At 42.1% G+C, this 22,321-nt stretch overlaps 1 protein-coding gene across 1 annotated transcript in view; it reads right to left on the reverse strand.

Annotated features, from left to right (window-relative positions):
* The window catches only part of LOC135548721 (protein turtle homolog B-like), a 183,708-nt gene that overhangs the window by 126,115 nt on the left and 35,272 nt on the right, over positions 1 to 22,321 (reverse strand). Inside the window, exon 2 of the mRNA XM_064978584.1 lies at positions 6,013 to 6,204. Coding sequence (XP_064834656.1) covers positions 6,013 to 6,204 — 192 coding nt within the window. The remainder of the gene's footprint in view (positions 1 to 6,012; positions 6,205 to 22,321) is intronic.

Raw genomic sequence — 22,321 nt, forward strand, 5'->3', positions numbered from 1 at the left:
AAATTGCATATCCTGCCCCTGGCAACATCTGATACATTTTTTTTATTTGTTATTTTTGTTAAACTGACATGCTCAGTAAAATGAGCACATCCTCTTTCTGTCTCCGCTCCGTATCGATGCTGTAATGTTCCAGATTTCGAAGGGGGAAAAAAGACCAAAGCACTTTTGACCCGTCACCTCTACTGATACGCACCTTTGGTCTGGAGGTTGCCTTTCAACTTCAGCTTCTGTTTGAAGTGCAATGGCATAACACCTGGGTGGGTATTCTCCCACAACTGATTGTCCACAGCTAATTCAAGTCAGCACCGCTATTCTGAGAGATTGTCAGTTCTTTTCCCAAAGGCCAGTGATTGTCTGAAGGCTATTGATGAGTTTCAATGACTTAATACAAATAAATAAAATGAGTCAAAACAGAATATTTTTCTTATATACATGATTCAGACAAATCAAAATCGCCTTTGAGGGAACACGTTTCTCGCTTGTTTCTCATGATAATGTATTCCTTTCCTCTGCTCTTGTTCCCTGTCATTATAAAGAGTCTCGATTCACAGACACCACACACAAGTGACTAACTACTTGGCTGCTCAGTTAGCTATTCGGCCACAGTATTCCCCATTCTGCTACGTCGCTGGATTATCGGTCCTAATCATCTGTTTATAATACATTAGAAAAGAGGACATTCATAGCAACTGCCTCCAACTCAAAATCCGAAAGCTTTTGCTGTGGGAGTCCGGCTCTGCATTGTAAAGACGCTTAAACAGGAACGTGTTTATCTGATGCAGACTGCAGCTAATCTATTGACCAAATAGGGATTATAGTGCGCTAATTATATATGGCATATTAACAGTATAATGCATCGAATGGGAGCGATGTCATTTCTACAGGATTGTAACTCAAAGGGAAGCGGATTGTTTTCTGATCCACTGTGAAGATGTACTGTGATCATTGCAGGATACTTTTTTTATAGTTAAAGAGGTCACCTAGTGTTGTTTATTGTCCAGTTTTAAAAAGGAAGACACCCTTATCTCTTTACCATCATGATACATCAATCCATTTTATCAACAGGAATTTGAACATATTTAATTCCCATTCATTATACTGTTAGTGTGCTTGGTCGCACAGTTGAACCTCCTGTGGCAGCCAGTTAAGTGTTTCACAAGCAGTATCGCACTTCTCGCACCTGAAGGCATATTTCTTACCAAACATTTGTTTCCCACTGTGGGTGTTATGGGAGGGGGAGACAACCTCCCCTGGACTGCAGTGAAAATCCCAAACGTGCTCCCTCCTTACACACACTTGACCTTGTGAATCTGAAAGAACATTGGTCTCCCAACTTCACATGTCAATTTGTATTGACATATGAATGATATGGGAGGAAGGGAGGGAAATGCAGAGTAGCGGTGGGGCCGAGATCTACAGTGCATTTGGAAAGTATTCAGACCCCTTCACCTTTTCCACATTTTACAGCCTTATTCTAAACTGGATTAAATTGTTTTCCCCCTCATCAATTTACACACAATACCTCATAATGACAAAGCAAAAGCAGTTAAAAAAAAAACAATTGGCAACAAACAAAACCTGAAAGATCACATTTACACAAGTATTCAGACCCTTTACTCAGCACTTTGTTGAAGCACCTTTGGCAGCGATTAGAGCTTTGAGTCTTCTTGGGTATAACGCTACAAGCTTGGCACACCTGTATTTGTGGAGTTTTCCCCCATTTTCTCAAGCGCTGTCAGGTTGGATGGGGAGCATCGCTGCACAGCAATTTTCAGTTATCCCCAGAGATGTTCAACTGGGTTCAAGTCCGGGCTCTGGCTGGGCCACTCAAGGACATTCAGAGACTTGTCCCGCAGCCTCTCCTGCGTTAGCTTGGCTGTGTGCTTAGGGTCGTTGTCCTGTTGGAAGGTGAACCTTCGACCCAGTCCGAGGTCGTGAGCGCTCTGGAGCAGTTTTTCATCAAGGATGTCTCTGTACTTTACTCTGTTCATCTTTCCCTCAATCCCAACTAGTCTCCCAGTACATGCCGCTGAAAAACATCCCCACAGCAATATGCTGCTACCACCATGCTTCACGGTAGGGAGGGTGCCAGGTATCCTCCAGACGTGGTGCTTGGCATTCAGGCCAAAGAGTTCAATCTTGGTTTCATCAGACCAGAGAATCTTGTTCCTCATGGTCAGAGTCCTCTACGTGCCTTTTGGAAAACTCCAAGCAGGCTGTCATGTGCCTTTTACTGGTGATTGGCTTCTGTCTGACAACTCTTCCATAAAGATCTGATTCGTGGAAGGTTCTCCCATTTCCACAGAGGAACTCTGGAGCTCAGTCAGAGTGACCATTGGGTTCTTAGTCATCTCCCTAAGCAAGGCCCTTCTCCCCCAATTGCTCAGTTTGGCCAGCCATCTCTAAGAAGAGTATTGGTGGTTCCAAACCTCTTCCATTTAAGAATGGCGTGGCAGGTAGCCTAGTGGTTAGAGTTTTGGGCCAGTAACCGGAAGGTTGCTGGATCGAAACCCTGAGTTGACAAGGTAAAAGTCTGTAGTTATGGTCCTGAACAAGGCAGTTAACCCACAGTTCCCCAGTAAGATGTCATTGTAAATAATAATTTGTTCTTAACTGACTTGCCTAGTGAAATAAAGGTTAAATAAAATAAAAAAAGGTCACTGTGTTCTTGGGGACCTTCAATGATGCAGATATTTTTGGTACCCTTCCCCAGATCTGTGCCTCGACACAACCTTATCTCGGACCCCTCGGACAATTCCTTTGACCTCATGGCTGGGTTTTTGCTCTGACATGCACTGTCAACTGTGGGACCCTATACAGACAGGTGTGTGCCTTTCCAAATCAAGTCCAATCGATTTAATTTATCACAGGTGGACTCCAATCAAGTAGTACAAACAAGGTTGATCAATGGAAACAAGATGCACCTGAGCTAAATTTCAAGTCTAATAGCAAAGGCTCTGAATACTTATGTAAAAAAGGTATATATGTTTTATATTTTTTATAAATCTGCAAACATTTCCCCAAAATTTTTTAGCTTCGTCATTTTGGGGTATTGCATGTGGATTGATAAGGAAAAACATGTATTTAATACATTTTTAGAATAGGCCTTTATGGTAAAATAAAAGTCAGCGTGTCTGAATAGTGCAGGTGTTGCAGGTGGAGGCGGAACCAGTTAGACCAGCCTTGGGCACAAATTGAGAGAAAAGATTTTAGGCAATTACTACTGTAAGTAAAGAGGCTACATGCAGTTGAAGTCGGAAGTTTACATACACCTTAGCCAAATACATTTAAACTCAGTTTTCACAATTCCTGACAGTTAATCAGAATAAAAATTCCCTGTCTTAGGTAAGTTAGGATCGCCACTTTATTTTAAGAGTGTGAAATGTCAGAATAATAGTAGAGAGAATTACTTATTTCAGCTTTTATTTCTTTCATCACATTCTCAGTGGGTCAGACGTTTACATACAATCAATTAGTATTTGGTAGCATTGCCTTTAGACCAGAGGACATTTCTCCAAAAAGCATGATCCTTTGTCCCCAAGTGCAGTTGCAAACCATAGTCTGGCTTTTTTATGGCGGATTTGGAGCAGTGGCTCCTTCCTTGCTGAGCGGCCTTTCAGGTTATGTCGATATACAGTGCCTTGCGAAAGTATTTGGCCCCCTTGAACTTTGCGACCTTTTGCCACATTTCAGGCTTCAAACATAAAGATATAAAACTGTATTTTTTTGTGAAGAATCAACAACAAGTGGGACACAATCATGAAGTGGAACGACATTTATTGGATATTTCAAACTTTTTTAACAAATCAAAAACTGAAAAATTGGGCGTGCAAAATTATTCAGCCCCCTTAAGTTAATACTTTGTAGCACCACCTTTTGCTGCGATTACAGCTGTAAGTCGCTTGGGGTACGTCTCTATCAGTTTTGCACATCGCGAGACTGAAATTGTTTCCCATTCCTCCTTGCAAAACAGCTCGAGCTCAGTGAGGTTGGATGGAGAGCATTTGTGAACAGCAGTTTACAGTTCTTTCCACAGATTCTCGATTGGATTCAGGTCTGGACTTTGACTTGGCCATTCTAACACCTGGATATGTTTATTTTTGAACCATTCCATTGTAGATTTTGCTTTATGTTTTGGATCATTGTCTTGTAGGAAGACAAATCTCCGTCCCAGTCTTAGGTCTTTTGCTGACTCCATCAGGTTTTCTTCCAGAATGGTCCTGTATTTGGCTCCATCCATCTTCCCATCAATTTTAACCATCTTCCCTGCCCCTGCTGAAGAAAAGCAGGCCCAAACCATGATGCTGCCACCACCATGTTTGACAGTGGGGATGGTGTGTTCAAGGTGATGAGCTGTGTTGCTTTTACGCCAAACATAACGTTTTGCATTGTTGCCAAAAAGTTCAATTTTGGATTCATCTGACTAGAGCACCTTCTTCCACATGTTTGGTGTGTCTCCCAGGTGGCTTGTGGCAAACTTTAAATGACACTTTTTATGGATATCTTTAAGAAATGGCTTTCTTCTTGCCACTCTTCCATAAAGGCCAGATTTGTGCAAAATACGACTGATTGTTGTCCTATGGACAGAGTCTCCCACCTCAGCTGTAGATCTCTGCAGTTCATCCAGAGTGATCATGGGCCTCTTGGCTGCATCTCTGATCAGTCTTCTCCTTGTATGAGCTGAAAGTTTAGAGGGACAGCCAGGTCTTGGTAGATTTGCAGTGGTCTGATACTCCTTCCATTTCAATATTATCGCTTGCACAGTGCTCCTTGGGATGTTTAAAGCTTGGGAAATCTTTTTGTATCCAAATCCGGCTTTAAACTTCTTCATGATGCTCTCTGTGCTTTTAACGGACCTCTGAGACTATCACAATGCGGGTGCATTTATACGGAGACTTGATTACACACAGGTGGATTGTATTTATCATCATTAGTCATTTAGGTTGGATCATTCAGAGATCCTCACTGAACTTCTGGAGAGAGTTTGCTGCACTGAAAGTAAAGGGGCTGAATAATTTTGCACGCCCAATTTTTCAGTATTTGATTTGTTAAAAAAGTTTGAAATATCCAATAAATGTCGTTCCACTTCATGATTGTGTCCCACTTGTTGATTCTTCACAAAAAAATACAGTTTTATATCTTTATGTTTGAAGCCTGAAATGTGGCAAAAGGTCGCAAAGTTCAAGGGGGCCGAATACTTTCGAAAGGCACTGTAGGACTGGTTTTACTGTGGATATAGATACTTTTGAACCTGTCCTCCAACACTTTCACAAGGTCCTTTGCTTTTGTTCTGGGATTGATTTGCACTTTTCGCACCAAAGTATGTTCATCTCTGGGAGACAGAACGCATCTCCTTCCTGAGGGGTATGACGGCTGCGTGGTCCCATGGTGTTTATACTTGTGTCCTATTGTTTGTACAGATGAACGTGGTACCTTCAGGACTTTTGAAATTGCTCCCAATGATGAACCAGACTTGTGGAGGTCTACAATTTTTTTTTCTGAGGTCTTGGCTGATTTCTTTTAATTTTACAATGATGTCAAGCAAAGAGGCACAGAGTTTGAAGGTAGGCCTTGAAATACATCCATAGGTACACCTCCAAATGACTCAAATGATGTCAATTAGCCTATCATAAGCTTCTAAAGCCATGACATCATTTTCTGGAATTTTCCAAGCTGTTTAAAATGCACAGTCAACTTAGTGTATGTAAACGTCTGACCCACTGAAATTGTGATACAGTGAATTATAAGTGAAATAATCTGTCTGTAAACAATTGTTGGAAAAATTACTGTGTCATGCACAAAGTAGATGTCCTAACCAACTTGCCAAAACTATAGTTTGTTGACCAGACATTTGTGGAGTCGTTGAAAATCTAGTTTTAATGACTCCAACCTAAGTGTATGTAAACTTCCGACTTCAACTGTAGGTGTACAAAATTACATTTGTTTTGTCAACGCCAAAACGACTTTCACATCCATGGTTGGGGTAATAAAGAGGGAGAGGTGTCCTATTACCGGCATACTCCGGGCCCACATGAGGCGGGTAGAAGCGGAAGTTAATGAAGAAGGGGATGGGCACGCCAAACTTGAACCACTCCACCACGTAGGGCTGGCCATTCAGCGGGTAGGCCACATCGCATCCCAGGATGACATTCTCTCCAGCGCGCACCGTCACAAACTGGGGCTCCTCTCGCACGCCGTGGGCACCTGGGAAATGGAGAGGGGGAGTGAATTGTGAGTATCTAGGAAACAGCTAGGGACGTTACTTAATTGTGGTGAAATAACCAACCGAAAGCAACCTAGAAGCAAGAGAGTCATCTTTCATTAGCATATCATCTACATTGTGTCTTAGAGCGCCAGCATCAACCACAAACATGTTGTTTGTTTTCCACAGAGAAATGTAAGATTAGAAAGCCTTCTTGAAAAATGTTAATGAAGTACAATAATCACAAAACAAAACATGATATACACAGTGGTACATCTTCTTCTTCAACATCTTCTTCTTTAGGACCCAACCTAAAAAACAGTGTAAGGATTACGGAACCATATTCAACCATGGCTTCTTTTCAGTTGGAATATCATCCTTTTTAGTAGCCTCTTCCACTTCCACCGCCCTGGTTTACTTTTCTCTCACATAGAGCAGCCTGTTTTTGATGACAAAGAATCATGAACTACGGGTGTCATTATTCAAATTGGCGACAACAAATTCCATCCTGAGCCAAGACCAGTAGTACGAGGAATGAAAGAAAAGGTCATAACTCTGAGTGGAAAGCAAACAAAAACAGTGCACTTTGTCTTGACACTATATTCCCTAGCTGCCGTGACATGAGGCTTTACTACGAGTCAGACAGTCTGTACGTTTATTTACTGCACTTTCCTTACATGTCCTAGACTTGGATGGAACATATCTCAACTGCCTTATTGACAATACATCATTCTGCAAACACAGACTAAGGACGTGATGTTGTTGGTTTTACTACGATGAAGCTTTGTGTCCACATGTTGACCACAGGGCTATCCGTTCTACCAGAGCATTGATCCTCTACTAATTCACGCATTGGGTTGGCTTTACAACCGGAAGAGAAGTGTGCTTTTATTTTACCAGTCAATACAGCTAATTAAATGGTGCTCTGCTCACCCCCCTGTGGCCCATAGGGATGCTTGCGATTATTGGGTTGGTCTTTATGAGGATGACCCACTGCCAGTGTACTGCTATAGTAATTAATGTGCTACGTCCATGGTGCCCTCCAGCCGTTGTATGCTGGTTTGTCTTTTGCCCTGATACTTGATCATTGATCAGTTATTGTAACTTAATGACCAATGTCTCACCAACTCTTAATTTCCGCTACTTTGAGGGAGGAAATGAACTGCCTGGCTAGAGTAGGTACGCCTATAGTCAGGGGCCTAGCAAGAACCTCTGTGACTAGGACAAATCAAAGAGAAAGATTGTGGATAAATGAAGATGGTTCACTCAGTCAGGCCTTTCAGCGTTGAAAAAAATGTGGAGTGTCTCACTTCCTCTTCCATCTCCGTCAGGGAGCAGCAGAGACAGTGATGCTTGTAAACCTTCACACATCACATTCTGCACTACTGCATGCAAACAGTAGGGTGAAAGAATGGCAGCAACCAGGAAAACTAAGTGAAGGACACTTGTTGAGAAGAGAAATTCTTGGCAAATCAATCCAAACACCAGATATATTGTATATACAGTGCCTTCAGAAAGTATTCATCCCACTTGACTTATTCCACTTTGTTGTGTTAGTCTTTCAGAGCTTTGCACACCTGGATTGTACAATATTTGTACATTATTTATTTTTTAAATTCTTAAAGCTCTGTCAAATTGGTTGTAGATCAATGCTAGATCACCATTTTCAAGTCATGCCATAGATTTTCAAACAGATTTAAGTCAAAATTGTAACTCGGCCACTCGGTACAGGAATATGTGCTCAAAAGATATACGAGACAATTACTTAACTCACGTTTACAGCAAGAGGCTCATTTGCATGGGTGTGAAGCAAAGGAAAACTGCACAAGCTTTTCAAGTGCATATTAAGCCCCTATTCATACTCATGAAATGCTTCAACAGTCACCTTGGCTGAAGGTCAACATGAAATAATAGCTTAATTGGCTTAATTACCTCACTTCGCACTCAACAGAGGATGGTTATCATATAATTATGTTGCATTTGTCTAATTCTACATTGAAAGCAAAACAGCTTCATTTTGGGCAGTCGGAGGATGTTCAAACCCCTGTACTACAGTACAGAGAAATCAGGCACTTACATTGAACACTATTAACATGACAACAGTCATATTTACAGTGGTTTGCTATATGGATCTGTGTGTGTATTCTTCATTTCTTGGCGGCAACAGAGGCAGATAATAATGGGGGCTGAGGGAAAGCACTGCTCCCAGTAGTGTGTCCCCACACATATACCCAGGGCCTAGAAAGAGACTCTCCCTGCCTCCTCTACCTAGCCCAGCGCTATGTGTTGATTGGCTGCTGGTGACATCACCAGAGAGCGAAAACAGGTCCCTGGAAGGTATGACTTCACTGTTTATACTGATTAGAGAGAGGGAGAGAGGGAGGAAAACGAGAGGTAATCATCTCCTCCGTAAGCAAAATCTCCAGGATTTTACAAAGAATGACACAGTGGAATGATTAAATGCTTTAATCTCTGAGCTGCAGGAGGGGAGAGTACTGCATATCCTTCCAAAGATGTTCACAGACCGCATATAGAGGGGGGGCTCTAATGTTTGAGCATGGTGCGGTCTTGTCTTCAAGAATATTCACCTGATCGGAGAGAACAGATGAGACAGTCCTGCAATCATCCATTCAAAGCTGCAAAAAATCATGCACATCATCAGTGACTTTAGCAGACAAATTCAAGGAATACTGGGGCATCATGTACCACTAAAATTATTAATCTAACTGACAAGCCACTCATTTTTGTTACTCCAACGGTCTATCACTCTCGGCTGTAAGGTCGACATTTGGACAGCCGTCACTCAACGGGGTCTCTGTTTGAAGTCAATGAGCCAACCCAAATGTTCTTTATCAGCATCTAACCATTTTTTTGAGTACATTATGTCATTATCTCAACTATTTATCCAGCACACCATTCACTTCTGAACAGAGCATGTGAGCGGAGTGTGCCCAATTTGACTGGAGCGTGGAGCGAGATTCCCAAAGGCTGGAGTGTCGGCCTTCTCGCCCACTCCAATTTCGCTCCAGTAGCGCCCACTTCACGAGCTCAGGGCACACCCCTGCTGTAGGCTATACCTCAGTAAGCAGTAAGAATTCTAAAAAATGAATTCAAAAGTCACGAACAAATAATGTTTTGTTTAATGTGTATTTAATTCTAAGTCACAGCATATGCGCAATTTATAAACAATAATGATTTAAATACAATGACATTTTTTAAATGCTGAGCACTTTGTCCCTACCAGCTTATTGTGTCGCATTTGCAAATGCTTCACAATGTATTTTGTTTTAGGCTATAGCCTTGAAATAATATAAATAATATACTCTGACCTACTTAGAGTGTTTATATGCTGTTTAATATGAGATGTAGCCTATTTGAAATGATGTTTGCTTCTTACATTCACATTTTCATGTTTATTCAAATACTTTTCATTCAAATCCATATTGTTTTGCTTCAATACTTAAAAACCAAATTGGTAGGTCCAGGTAGTCACAAAAATAGATGGGTGTTGGTTAAATTGCGATTTTAATTAATGGAGAGAATTTGCAGTGAGAGGTTTTTTTCCCTGTGATTGCAGAACGAATGGCACACCGGAACACTCCATGAGCGATGAGCGGGATTTCCAACCACTCAACTCACATGCTCAGCTTCTTAACTGTTACTGAACTGTGCCTGAAGTTTTAAGCACCCTCAATCACACTCCTCGAGAGATTAGAAGTATATATTAAATATGCAGCAAGTGTAACAGGGTCAGGATTGCCCTGTTACAAGAAGTAAGTCATTTGAAGTGTTGCTACTGCATTGAATGTGCTCTCGGACTGATGTTTGTCTGGTTATTTTCAGGTTAACAAGCTGATGGAGCAAACACCCGTGCCCATCCCTTTAATCCTGACCCTGTTATGCAAGACTTTCCCAACTCACTGAGCGGTACCATAGTTGAATTCTAAAGTCCATTAGCTAGATTTCACTGAATCTAAAGAATGATTCATTTCAGGAAGCAGAAATAAATCGTAGATGGCAGAGAAGTTGAGCTGAAATGTAAATTCTACAATCTACAGAAAAGCCTTTCGTTTGGATGTTTCAAAAAGAAAGAAAATTAAGTATGTATTAACATAAAAATGTTCAACTAATTTGATGATGGAGCACAGTCAAAATATATTCATCTAGAATACCCCAAAGGGTAGTAAAACTTATTAAATATGGCTTCTTTATTACCGAACCCAAAACTGCCAGAGGAGTCATGCCAGCCAATAAAGAACTACTTTTTACAGGCCGAGCACTTGAATATCAAATACAGCACGAAGCAGTTTTAGCTCAAAGGGGAAAATGTGCAAAACCACGCACACTGGATTCATTGTGCCCGACTGTCGATTATCACTTGCGGGGTCAAGGAATCCAGCGGGAGGCGCCATGAAAGGGAATCAGACGTGAAACAGTCCGTTTGCGGTGTTCAACTTGTCCAGTTCATCAAATGGGAAGGACACCGGGCAATTTAATACGCAATTGCATCGCTTTTAAAACTTTTTTTTTTGCAATTGCTTCACCTTGGCGCCTCATCTGTCTGTCAAATTGAAGGCTCTGCCTGGTCATTCCGTACAGCATTTACTAAGATGCAGACTTCTTGCGCTTAGTGGAGCAGAGCTATTGTGAAGGAAGTTGTCAAGAAAGTGAGTTTGTTTATACAGGACCTACTGCCCCCACCTACCATGACAATCATGTTATACGGAGCCCTCCGCATTGTTACAACATTTGTGAGGTGCATGGCGATGCGGTACGGAGCTCGATTTGGCCTCTGCATGCCTCCGTAGGCAACGCAATTACGTCACACCCTCCATACGAAGCCTCTGAACACATTTTCGGATCAAGCATAAATTGGCTTTTACAAGATCACGATCAAAAACCCAAATATTATGTTGGCTTGAGAAACTAATGAAGCTTAGCGGGAAGGGCAGGATTTGATCTACTTCGGCTCACATGCCCTCCAACGAGAATCACTCACTCATTTTCAATTCAAAGGAGACCCTGCTGGGATGCACAGAGAGCATCTAATCCCTCCACCATTAATGCTGTAGTGTAGTCATATCCATATTATCATGCTATGCATTTGTCTATCCAAGTCTACATAGCTAAAGAAAATGGTAATGTGCTGCTTGTAACGTCACAGTGAGTTATGATACCTGTGAGATACATTTACAGGGCCAAGTAAGCAATAAGCAAACAAGAAAACGCTCACCCAGAGGTGGCGCTCCTAAAAAATTTCTATCATCATGTTAAATGTGCAACCAGAGGGAAAAGAACTCTGGACCACCTATACTCTACAAGCAGAGATGCATACAAAGCTCTACCTCACCCTCCATTTGGCAAATCTGACCATAATTCCATCCTCCTCATTCCTGCTTACAAGCTAAAATTTAAGCAGGAAGCACCAGTGACTAGATCAATAAAAAATGTGGTCAGATGAAGCAGATGCTAAACTACAGGACTGCTTCGCTAGCACAGCCTGGAATATGTTCCGGGAATCCTTGAATGGCATTGAGGAGTACACCACATCTGTCATTGGCTTCATCAATAAGTGCATTGATGACGTCGTCCCCACAGCAACCGTACGTACATACCCCAACCAGAAGCCATGGATTTCAGGCAGCATCCGCACTGAGCTAAAAGCTAGAGCTGCCGCTTTCAAGGAGCGGGACTCTAACCCGGAAGCTTATAAGAAATCCCGCTATGCTTTCAGACGAACCATCAAACAGGCAAAGTGTCAATACAGGACTAAGATCGGGTCGTACTACACCGGGTCTTACGTTCGTCGGATGTGCCAGGGCCCGCAACCATTACAGACTACAAAGGGAAGCACAGCCGAGAGCTGCCCAGTGACACAAGCCTACCAGATGAGCTAAACTACTTCTATGCTCGCTTCGAGGCAAGTAACACTGAAACATGCATGAGAGCACCAGCTGTACCCGGAAGACTGTGTGATCACGCTCTCCCCACCCCATGTGAGTAAGACCTTTAGACAGGTCAACATTCACAAGGCCGCAGGGCCAGGCGGATTACCAGGACGTGTACTGCAAGTATGCGCTGACCAACTAGCAAGTGTCTTCACTGACAATTTCAACCTCTCCCTGTCCGAGTCTGTAATACCAACATGTTTTAAGCAGACCACCATAGTGCCTGTGCCCAAGAACACTAAGGTAATCAGCCTAGCACCGTAGCACTCACATCTATAGTCATGAAGTGCTTTGAAAGGCTGGTCATGGCTCACATCAACACCATCATCCCAGAAACCCTAGATCCACAGATGATGCAGTCTCTGGTGCACTCCACACAGCCCTTTCCCACCTGGACAAAAGGAACACCTATGTGAGAATGCTATTCATTGACTACAGCGCAGCGTTTAACACTATTGTGCCCTCAAAGCTCATCAATAACCTAAAGACCCAGGGACTAAACACCTCCCTCTGCAACTGGATCCTGGACTTCCTGACGGGCCACCCCCAGGTGGTTAGGTTAGGTAACAACACATCCGCCACGCTGATCCTCAACACAGGGGTCCCTCAGGGGTGCGTGCTCAGCCCCTCCTGTACTCCCTGTTCACTCATGACTGCATGGCCAGGCACAACTCCAACACCATCATTCAATTTTCAGATGACCCAACAGTGGTAGGCCTGATCACCGACAACAACGAGACAGCCTATAGCGAGTAGGTCAGAGACCTGGCCGTGTGGTGCAAGGACAACAACCTCTCCCTCAAAGTGACCAAGACAAAGAAGTTGAAAAAGTGGACAGAGCATGCATCAACGGGGCTATAGTGGAGCAGGTTGAGAGCTTCAAGTTCCTTGGTGTCCGCATAACTAACAAGGTCCAAGCACACCATGACAGTCGTGAAGAGGGCAAGACAAAACCTATTCCCCCTCAGGAAACTAAAAAGATTTGGCATGGGTCCTCAGATTCTCAACAGGTTTTACAGCTGCACCATCACTGGTTGCATCACTGCCTGATATGGCAACTGCTCGGCCTCCGACCGCAAGGCACTACAGAGGGTAGTGCGAATGGCCCAGTACATCACTGGGGCCAAGCTTCCTGCCATCCAGGACCTCTATACCAGGCGGTGTCAGAGGAAGGCCCTAAAAATTGTCAAAGATTCCAGCCACCCTAGTCATAGACTGTTCTTTGACTAGGGTGGTATTGATGGTATTGATGCTCATTATCTCTGCCCTAACAACTTCGCTAATAAAAATGAACACTATTTTTCAGTGCTCCTTTGCTCTTCGAATGTGGACAGATCGTATCTCACATAAGCGCCTATAAATAACCATAGTAATAATCGCAGAGTAGCATGTTAGCGTTGATGGACCTCAAATTACAAAGGAGAGGAGGAACCAGTGCACAACTCAGCCACTCAGCGTTGATTAGCATTTTAGCGCCCAATGAGCGGCTGCTCGTTTGTGCGGCTTGATTGCTTCACCTTAACCAGTTCACAACTTCTGCAGGGGCATCCTTTATGATGGATATTGCTTCTGACAGCTCTGTTAATGCTATCTCCTTGGCCCTCTTCCCTCCACTTCGCCCCTGCCATCTCATTCCACTATAATGCTTTTATATGGTGTGCATGACTTTGCAGTTGCCCTGTTGATTCATGGTGGCCTGCAGTTGCCCTGTTGATTCATGATGGCCTACAATTCTCAGAGGACCTTGGTCACTGTTGATACTGAGTAAAACAAACTGTTATTGGACTAAGGTCAGACAAAGGGGTTGTTAATTGTTCAGGAAAGGGTCAGAAAACACTGCAACAAGGAGAATTTAATTGAAATAAACAGTATGTTGAAAAGGTTTGACAGTAAAATAGTAATCTTACTCCCCACTCGAATTTGCATACAGTGCTATTTATCACAATCAAGCTTTGGGAATTGCAGGCAGTGAATAGTATACCATAAACTGCAGATGAATGTTAAGGCTTGGGACAGTTGAGACGGCATGCACAATACCAAATCATCGTTGAAAACATGTTTTTATAAATGTTAGCAAATTGATTGTAAATGAAATACATAAATATCTAAATTACATAAGCATTCACACCCGAGTCAATACTTTGTAGAGCACCTTTGGCAGCGATTTACAGCTGTGAGTATGAAATCGCTGGTGGCTGTTGATCATTGCTCGACATCCGTTTCAAAGTCTTGCCATAGATTTTCAAGCCAATTTAAGTCAAAACTGTAACTCGACCATGTGTTTTAGGTTATTGTCCTGATTCAAAATTCATAGGGCACTCGCACATCTGAGCAATCTTTTTTTGCAGGTACATGGTAACAGTTGGACAAGATGAGGGAAAAAGGAAACCGCACACTGCTCTTGATAGTATCACTGATCTTTAACAAGCTTACGTATCGGCCTCACGGCTTCATCATTTTAAAATTAGCACCCTTATGTAGACCTACCTCCACCCACATCCGTTCCACACATCGAAAGGGTTTGGAGGTGAAGAAAAAACAAATAAGTGCTACCAAATATAACAATATGCATTTCATAAATATTCAAATAAAGTGTGTAAATAAGACGTATTAAACACGTCTGTAAAACCACAATGAGGACATCGACCTACCGAGCAAGTTTTCATAAATCATTGGGTACGTTTTATTGTTAATATCACCTCCCCTGTCTGATATCTTAACTTTCTCTATGCCACAAAATCTAAAAAGGTAAAAATGTCATGCTTCAGGTCATTGAAATGTACAGCTACTGGATAATCCCTATCTTTTCTCCTGATTGAACTTTTATGTTCACTGATTCTCTGTTTGAGAGAACGAGAGGTTTTACCTACATAGCACATCGACATTTAATATTGTAAATAACATTGGCGGTGGAGCGTCTTATTTACATACTTTATTCTAATATTTATGAAAAGCATATTGTTATATATTTGGTAGCTCTTTTTTTTTTTTTTTCCTTAGCCTCCAACCCCTTTCGATGTGTGGAACGTATGTGGGTGGAGCAAGGTCTACATTCGGTTTTCAAAAAAATAAATAAAAAAATAAATAAAAAACTCACAAAAGCTTGGACGAAGGCCGTGAGGCCGATACGTAAGCTTACTAAAGATCAGTGATACTATCAAGAGCAGTGTGCGGTTTCCTTTTTCCCTCAGGTTATTGTCCTGATGAAAGGGGAATTAATCCCCCAGTGTCTAGTAGAAAACAGACTGAACCAGGTTTTCCTCTAGCATTTTGCCTGTGCTTTGCCCCATTATGCTTCTTTATCCTAAAAAACTCCCCAGTCCTTAATGATTACAAGCATACCCATAACATAATGCAGCCACTGCTATGCTTGAAAATATGAAAATGATCATCAGTAATGTGTTGTATTGGATTTGCCCCAAACATAATACTTTGTATTGAGGACAAAAAGTGAAATGCTTTGCCACATTTCTTTTTGCAATATTATACTGAACAAAAATATAAACACAACATGGAACAATTTCAAATATTTTACTGAGTTACAGTTCATATAAGGAAATCAGTAAATTTAAATGAATTCACGAGGCCCTAATCTATGGATTTCACATGACTGTGAATACAGATATGCATCTGTTGGTCACAGGTACCTTAAAAAAAAAGTTAAGGGCGTGGATCAGAAAACCAGTCAGTATCTAGTGTGACCACCATTTGCCTCATGCAGCATGACATATCTCCTTCACAGAAAGCTGACCAGGCTATTGATTGTGGCCTGTGGAATGTTATCCCACTCCCCATCAATGGCTGTGCAAAGTTGCTTGATATTGGAAGAAACTGGAAAACCCTGCCAATCCAGAGCATCCCAAACGTGCTCAATCAGTGACATGTCTGGTGAGTTCGCAGGTCATGGAAGAACTGGGACATTTACAGCTTCCAGGAATTGTGTACAGATCCTTGCAACATTGGCCCATGCATTATGCTGAAACATGAGGTGACAGCGGCGGATGAATGGCACGACAATGGTCCCTATGGATATCTCTGTGCATTAAAATTGCCATAGATAATATTGTGTTCATTGTCCGTAGCTTATGACTGCCCTTACCATAACCCCACCGCCACCATGGGGCACTCTGCTCACAACATTGACATCAGCAAACCACTCGCCCACACGATGCCATACACGTGGTCTGCGGTTATGAGGCCGGTTGGACGTACTGCCAAATTCTCTAAAACGACGTGAGAGGCAACTTATGGTAGGGAAATTAACATTCAATTGTCTGACAACAGCTCTGGTGGACATTCCTGCAGCCAGCATGGCAATTGCACGCTCCCTCAACACATCTGTGGCATTGTGTGACAAAACTGCACATTTTAGAGTGGCCTTTTATTGCCCCCAGCACGAGGTGCACCTGTGTAATGATCATGCTGTTTCATCAGCTTCTTGGTATGCCAAATCTGTCAGGTGGATGGATTGTCTTAGCAAAGGAGAAATGCTCACTAACAGAGATATAAAAAAATGTGTGCACAAAATTTAAGAGAATTAAGCTTTTTGTGTGTATGGAACATTTCTGGGATATTTTATTTCAGCTCATGAAACATGGGACCAAAACATGTTGTGTTTATATTTTTGTTCATGCTTCCTTCTTTTCACTCTGTCAATTAGGTTAGTAGCCTAGTGGTTAGAGCATTGGGCCAGTAACTGAAATGTTGCTGGATGAAATCCCTGAGCTGACAAGGTAAAAATCTGTTATTCTGAGCAAGGCAGTTTACCCACTGTTCCCCGGGAGCTGAAGAAGTGGATGTTGATTATGGCAGCTCCCTGCACCTCTCTGATTCAGAGGGGTTGGGTTAAATGCGGAAGACATATTTCAGTTGAATGCATTTAGTTGATCCATCCTCAGTCATCGCCTATCTCAGCCATTAAACTCTGTAACTGTTAAAGTCACCACTGGCCTCACGGTGAAATCCCTAAGCGCTTTCCATCCTCTCTGGCAACTGAGTTAGGAAGGACGCCTGTATCTTTGTAGTGACTGGGTTTATTGATACACCATCTAAAGTGTAATTAATAACTTCATCATGCTCAAAGCGATATCCAATGTCTGATTTTTTGGTTTGTTTTACTAAACTACCAATAGGTGTTCTTCTTTCCAGGGGATTGGAAAACCTCCCTGGTCATTGTGGTTGAATCTGAGGGACATTGCAGATAATTGTATGTGTTGTATGTGTGGGGTAGAGCGATGAGGTAGGCTTAGACCTATAAAAAAAATGTAACACTATTATTATTGCTATTATCAGTCTAACTTATGTACCTTGTTAAGCAAATGTTTACTCCTGAACTGTTTTAGGCTTGCCTTAGCAAAGAGGAGATTGCCATCTCAGCATTTCATTTTTAAATTCATTTGTAAAATATTTGAAAAACATACTTCCATTTATAGGGTATTGTGTGTAAGCCAGTGACCAAAAAATCTTAATATAATCCATTTTAAATTGAGGCTGTAACAACAAAATGTGGAAAAAATATAATGGTGTGAATACTCTCTGTAGGCACTGTATCGAAAATACACTTGTCAGGAGTCAACTGTATTCATGAGGCAAAAGGGAACTTGCATGCAGAGATTTTGGAGAAAGTAGTATTTGAACTGGTTGCCAGCTTCCATTTAAGATCCCACCATGGAATGTCTTTGAAGAGGTCAAAGAAACTGGGTCTGATTTTGAGCCTCTTACCCCCTGGTGTCTGGCCAGAATTAAGGGCAGATGGTGGAGGGTGGATCAGCAGGCCTCTACTCCACTAACGTTGGATACTCACAGGACAGTGGCTAAGTCCCGATTCTCCACCATTCTCCCGAAGTGTGCACTCAAACTTTCTTGCATGGCTTTTTACAAAAATGCTTGCACAATTCCTGTGCTTTTAAATCCATGATGAGTGTGCAAGTGGACACTTCTGAAAAATGTTGGAGAACCAGCACAGTCAGTGCAACTCCATGGCCAAACAGAAACTATATCTGCATATGCTCTCTTCAAAGACAACACAGCAGAGGGTTTAGGGTGAGTACAGCTAATCCAGATGGTTTGTTGGTATTTGAGGTTTAATGAAAAACGTAATCCACAAACGTCCGAAAATAGGTGGTGAGGAATCTCTTGCTTCACCAAAAACAGTGATACTATCTACTACATTCAATTCAATCATGCAGAGGTAAAATACTGAATGTTATGTCTGGAAATATGTCTGTGGGAGTACTAGGCTTGTGACGGTTATTGTTAGGCTTCTGTCTCTACATTCAAATGGACCTGTGATTTTTGGCACAGGATAGCGACTGGTAGGCCCAGTTAGCGTCTGTGTCTACCACTTAAAGCCGCTTTATTATGCGGGGGACTTAATCCACTTTATTTGATTAAGCATGCACACTTTTCGGACTGAAAGAGAACAGATGCAATCAATCGCATGCTTTGGAAAATCCTTGAAAATGTACCAGATTTCAGTTGACTAGAGTACTCTATTTTCTGAAGAAGCTAGCTTAGCATTTTAGCATTCAACAACAAAATGTTAGCCTAATCTGGACCAAAATCTGAGGACAAACATGAATTCTAAACTGTAACTAACAACAAAGAAATGGCTTCAAATATAATGAACAGATCTACTGTCTCACTGAAGTATTAGGCTTGGAACACAAGGCTTGAGATAAATGTTGACCTAACTGCATACTGCTCTATAACAATGACTAAGAGTGCAATTACGAAGTGCATTTTGGTTAACGGTCGTATCGTATTCCCCTTGGCATGTCGAGGACTGACATCCTGGGTTACATTTACTTAACTCTTACAAAGGCAAAATGCTGCTTTTCTTGATCATTACATGCTAACAACAAACACTAAAGACCTAGCACTCAAAGTAATGAGAGGAAATGACTTAATTTGGTGCTTCCTCTCCAGGCCTGGAGTAGTACGTGTAACTAATACTGTGTGGACATTGTGTTCTGAAGGGCATCATCACTGGGACCTCTCCATGGGACCAAAGGCTTACATGCCATGACCCTCAATGGAGAGAGAGCCCAGAGGATTTCCGCACACACAAACAAGAAGAGGAACGCAAAGGATTATTATTTCCTCTCTACTGACTAGTCAAATGTATGGCATAAAAAAATGGCAAAGGTAAGCCTAGGAAAAGGAGTTTGCCCATTGCTGCCAAAATACAGAGACAGGACATTGGATTCAGTGAAATCGAGCGGTGGAGGGGTATGCCTCCATCAACAGCAAATGGTGTGCTGACTGTAGCACGCGCGGTGGAAGTCTCAACCTATCCATCTTGGAATACCTGATGGTCAAATGCCGACTCTTCTAAAGCCTGGGAGACTTTTCAGCTGTTATTGTGAGTGCTGTATATAAGCCACTATTGGGCTTAAAAAGCCAAACCTAACATAATATCGGCCAATTAATTTCCAGCAATATGTTTGCGTGTGTTTTTCTATCACTCAGTTTGTGTTAACTTTAGCCAGTTGATGAGATAACAAATTGACAAGTTGACAAATACTTTCCCCAAAACCTTCTCAATTAAATGTTAACTGCAAAGTAGGCTTACTTGGCAGAAGTATATCATGAGTAAGTATATCATTTGTATCTATTATTTGCAAACTTTGTCATTAAATGAGCAGCATCTGTATAGAACCAATCACTAGACTGGCACAGACTGCACATTCCTCACTCGCTTCCTCAGATGCACAATTAAAGGGCAATTAAACTTAAAAATCTACAGAACATCCAATTTCGTTGTTTCTCTGGGAACAACTGCAATTTGGAGAGTAAAAAACTAAATAAATCTAAATCCAGGAAAAATATAACATAATTTGGAAAAATATAAAACAGAATTTGGGAGGAAAAAAAATCTGCTTTTTTCGGCCCGCTTATAGGTATATAGTAATTTGACAGAAAACATAGTGAACAAGATAAAGTAGTGCACTAAGGACCTGAGAGTTGAACGGGAGACAAGAGAAGAATGTGCCTCTTTGAAAGCTATAAACAAACGAGTAGCTCACAACATATTTCAATTTTTAAAAGTAGCTTTTATGCTAGAAAATGTTGCAGTCCCCTGCCCTAGACCCACTCCAATTTGCATACCGCCCCAACAGATTCATAGGCGACGCAAACTACCCTCACCCACCTAGATAAGAGATATACCAATGTGAGAATGCTGTTAATTGACTATAGCTCAGCGTTCAACACCATAGTCCCCTCCAAGCTTGTCACCAAGCTTGGGACCCTGGAACTGATAGTCTCCCTCTGCAACTAGATCCTGGACTTCCTGACGGGCCAACCCCAGGTGTTGACATTAGGCAACATCACCTCCGCCACTCTGACCCTCAACACATGAGCCCCACAGGGGTGTGTGCTTAGTCCCCTCCTATACTCTCTGTTCACCCACGACTGCGTGGCCACTCAGGACCACTCGTGGCCACTCAGTACCATAATCATGTTTGCTGACAACACAACAGGCCTGATCAGTGGTGACAATGAGAAAGCCTACAGGTCAGTGACCTGGCAGTGTGGTGCCAGAACAACTACCTCTCCTTCAACATCAGTAAGACCAAGCAGCTGATCGTGGACTACATGAAACATGGGGGCGAGAACGGCGCCATCCACATTTACAGGACTGCAGTAGAGCGGGCCGAGAGCTTCAAGTACCTCGGTGTCCTCTTCCCCGCAAGGAGGTTGAACAACTTTGGCATTGCCATGCAAATTCTCAAAAAGTAATACAGCTGCAACATTGAGAGCATCTTGACAGGCTGCATCACTGTTTGCTATGGCAACTGCGCCACTCTCGATCGCATGTCGCTACAGAGGGTGATGCGGACAGCTCAGTGCATCACCGGGGCTGAGCTCCCTGCCATCCAGAACCTCTATAACAGGAGGTGTAAAAGGAAGGCCCAGAAAATTGTTAGACTCCAGCTATCCAACCCATAGATTGTTCCCCAGGAGCATCAAGTTTGACACCAACGGCCTCCTGAACAGCTTCTATCCCCATTCCATAGGACTGCTAAATAGCTAACAAAATGGCTACATGGAGTATCTGCATTGACCCTTCTATTTTATTTTTGCACTGACTCTGTGCACACACACACACTTATTTTGCACACACACACACACACGGGCTGTGGCGATCATTAACTTTTGTCAGACGGTTATTGTCATGCAAAAGATTGCCGGTCTCACGGTAATTGACCGTTAATTAACATAAATAAGTGTAGCATCTCCAGGCCTCCACACATACAAGCCGCTGATGCACGCCTTTGGAACACCTACATTCCATTGTCTTATATGATTTTATAATAAGAAGAATATAATTGAATTTAGCTGAATAAAATCATTTGAAACAGGTCCTATACGCTAGGTTTAGAGTTATTTGGGAATGGTACAAACCTTAGAACGTCTTAGAAATCAAAACATGTATGAGGTTTATGATGCGACTTTAAGCGATTGATGATTTGAGAAAGTCCCAAACAAAGCTTGCGCTTTGTTCCTTGCCTCAGGCTGGACAGCTGTTCTCTCATCAAGTGATCCTATTTTCATTATTCTCAATTTAATCTGGTCTTTACTAATATGTCAAATTAGTTGATTTAGAATGGCCCATTATCAAATGGGCAGGAACAGGAGCAGGGGGGGGGGGGGAACATGCCATCCGTATGCACTTGGATAGCGACAGGTGATATTCCGACCAAACTCTGCATGCCATGGGCTCTCCAAATCTGTTCCGGTTTAATTTGGGAAACCAAGTGAAATCTGTTCGGGAACATCGATAGTACCATGTTTTGACAACCAAACATATTTAATGAAACTGTTGACAGCCCTTCTCTCTGCACACTGGAGAAAGGAATGAAGAAGAAAGAGATGGAAACACACAGTGGTGAGATATTCTGTAGCTAAAGATAAAAAAGGGTCAGCCTATTAATTATGAAAATATATATCTTTTTTTAAATGTCCTATTACTCGGCTATTCAAAATCAAATTCACTATAATTGGAGGCTTAGCCGCCCTGCACAATCAAAGAACCAACAGCATTGCCTAGGCTTAAACATTCTCTCCCAGACTCATGGATATAATGTTTGGAGTGTAGTATAATGTAACCAGTCCACTCAGTATGAATAATGGTACAGTCCACACTCAAAAGGCGTTTACTAGAATT

Source organism: Oncorhynchus masou, chromosome 11 (assembly GCF_036934945.1).
Source record: "Oncorhynchus masou masou isolate Uvic2021 chromosome 11, UVic_Omas_1.1, whole genome shotgun sequence".
In the NCBI taxonomy this organism is placed as follows: Eukaryota; Metazoa; Chordata; class Actinopteri; order Salmoniformes; family Salmonidae; genus Oncorhynchus; species Oncorhynchus masou.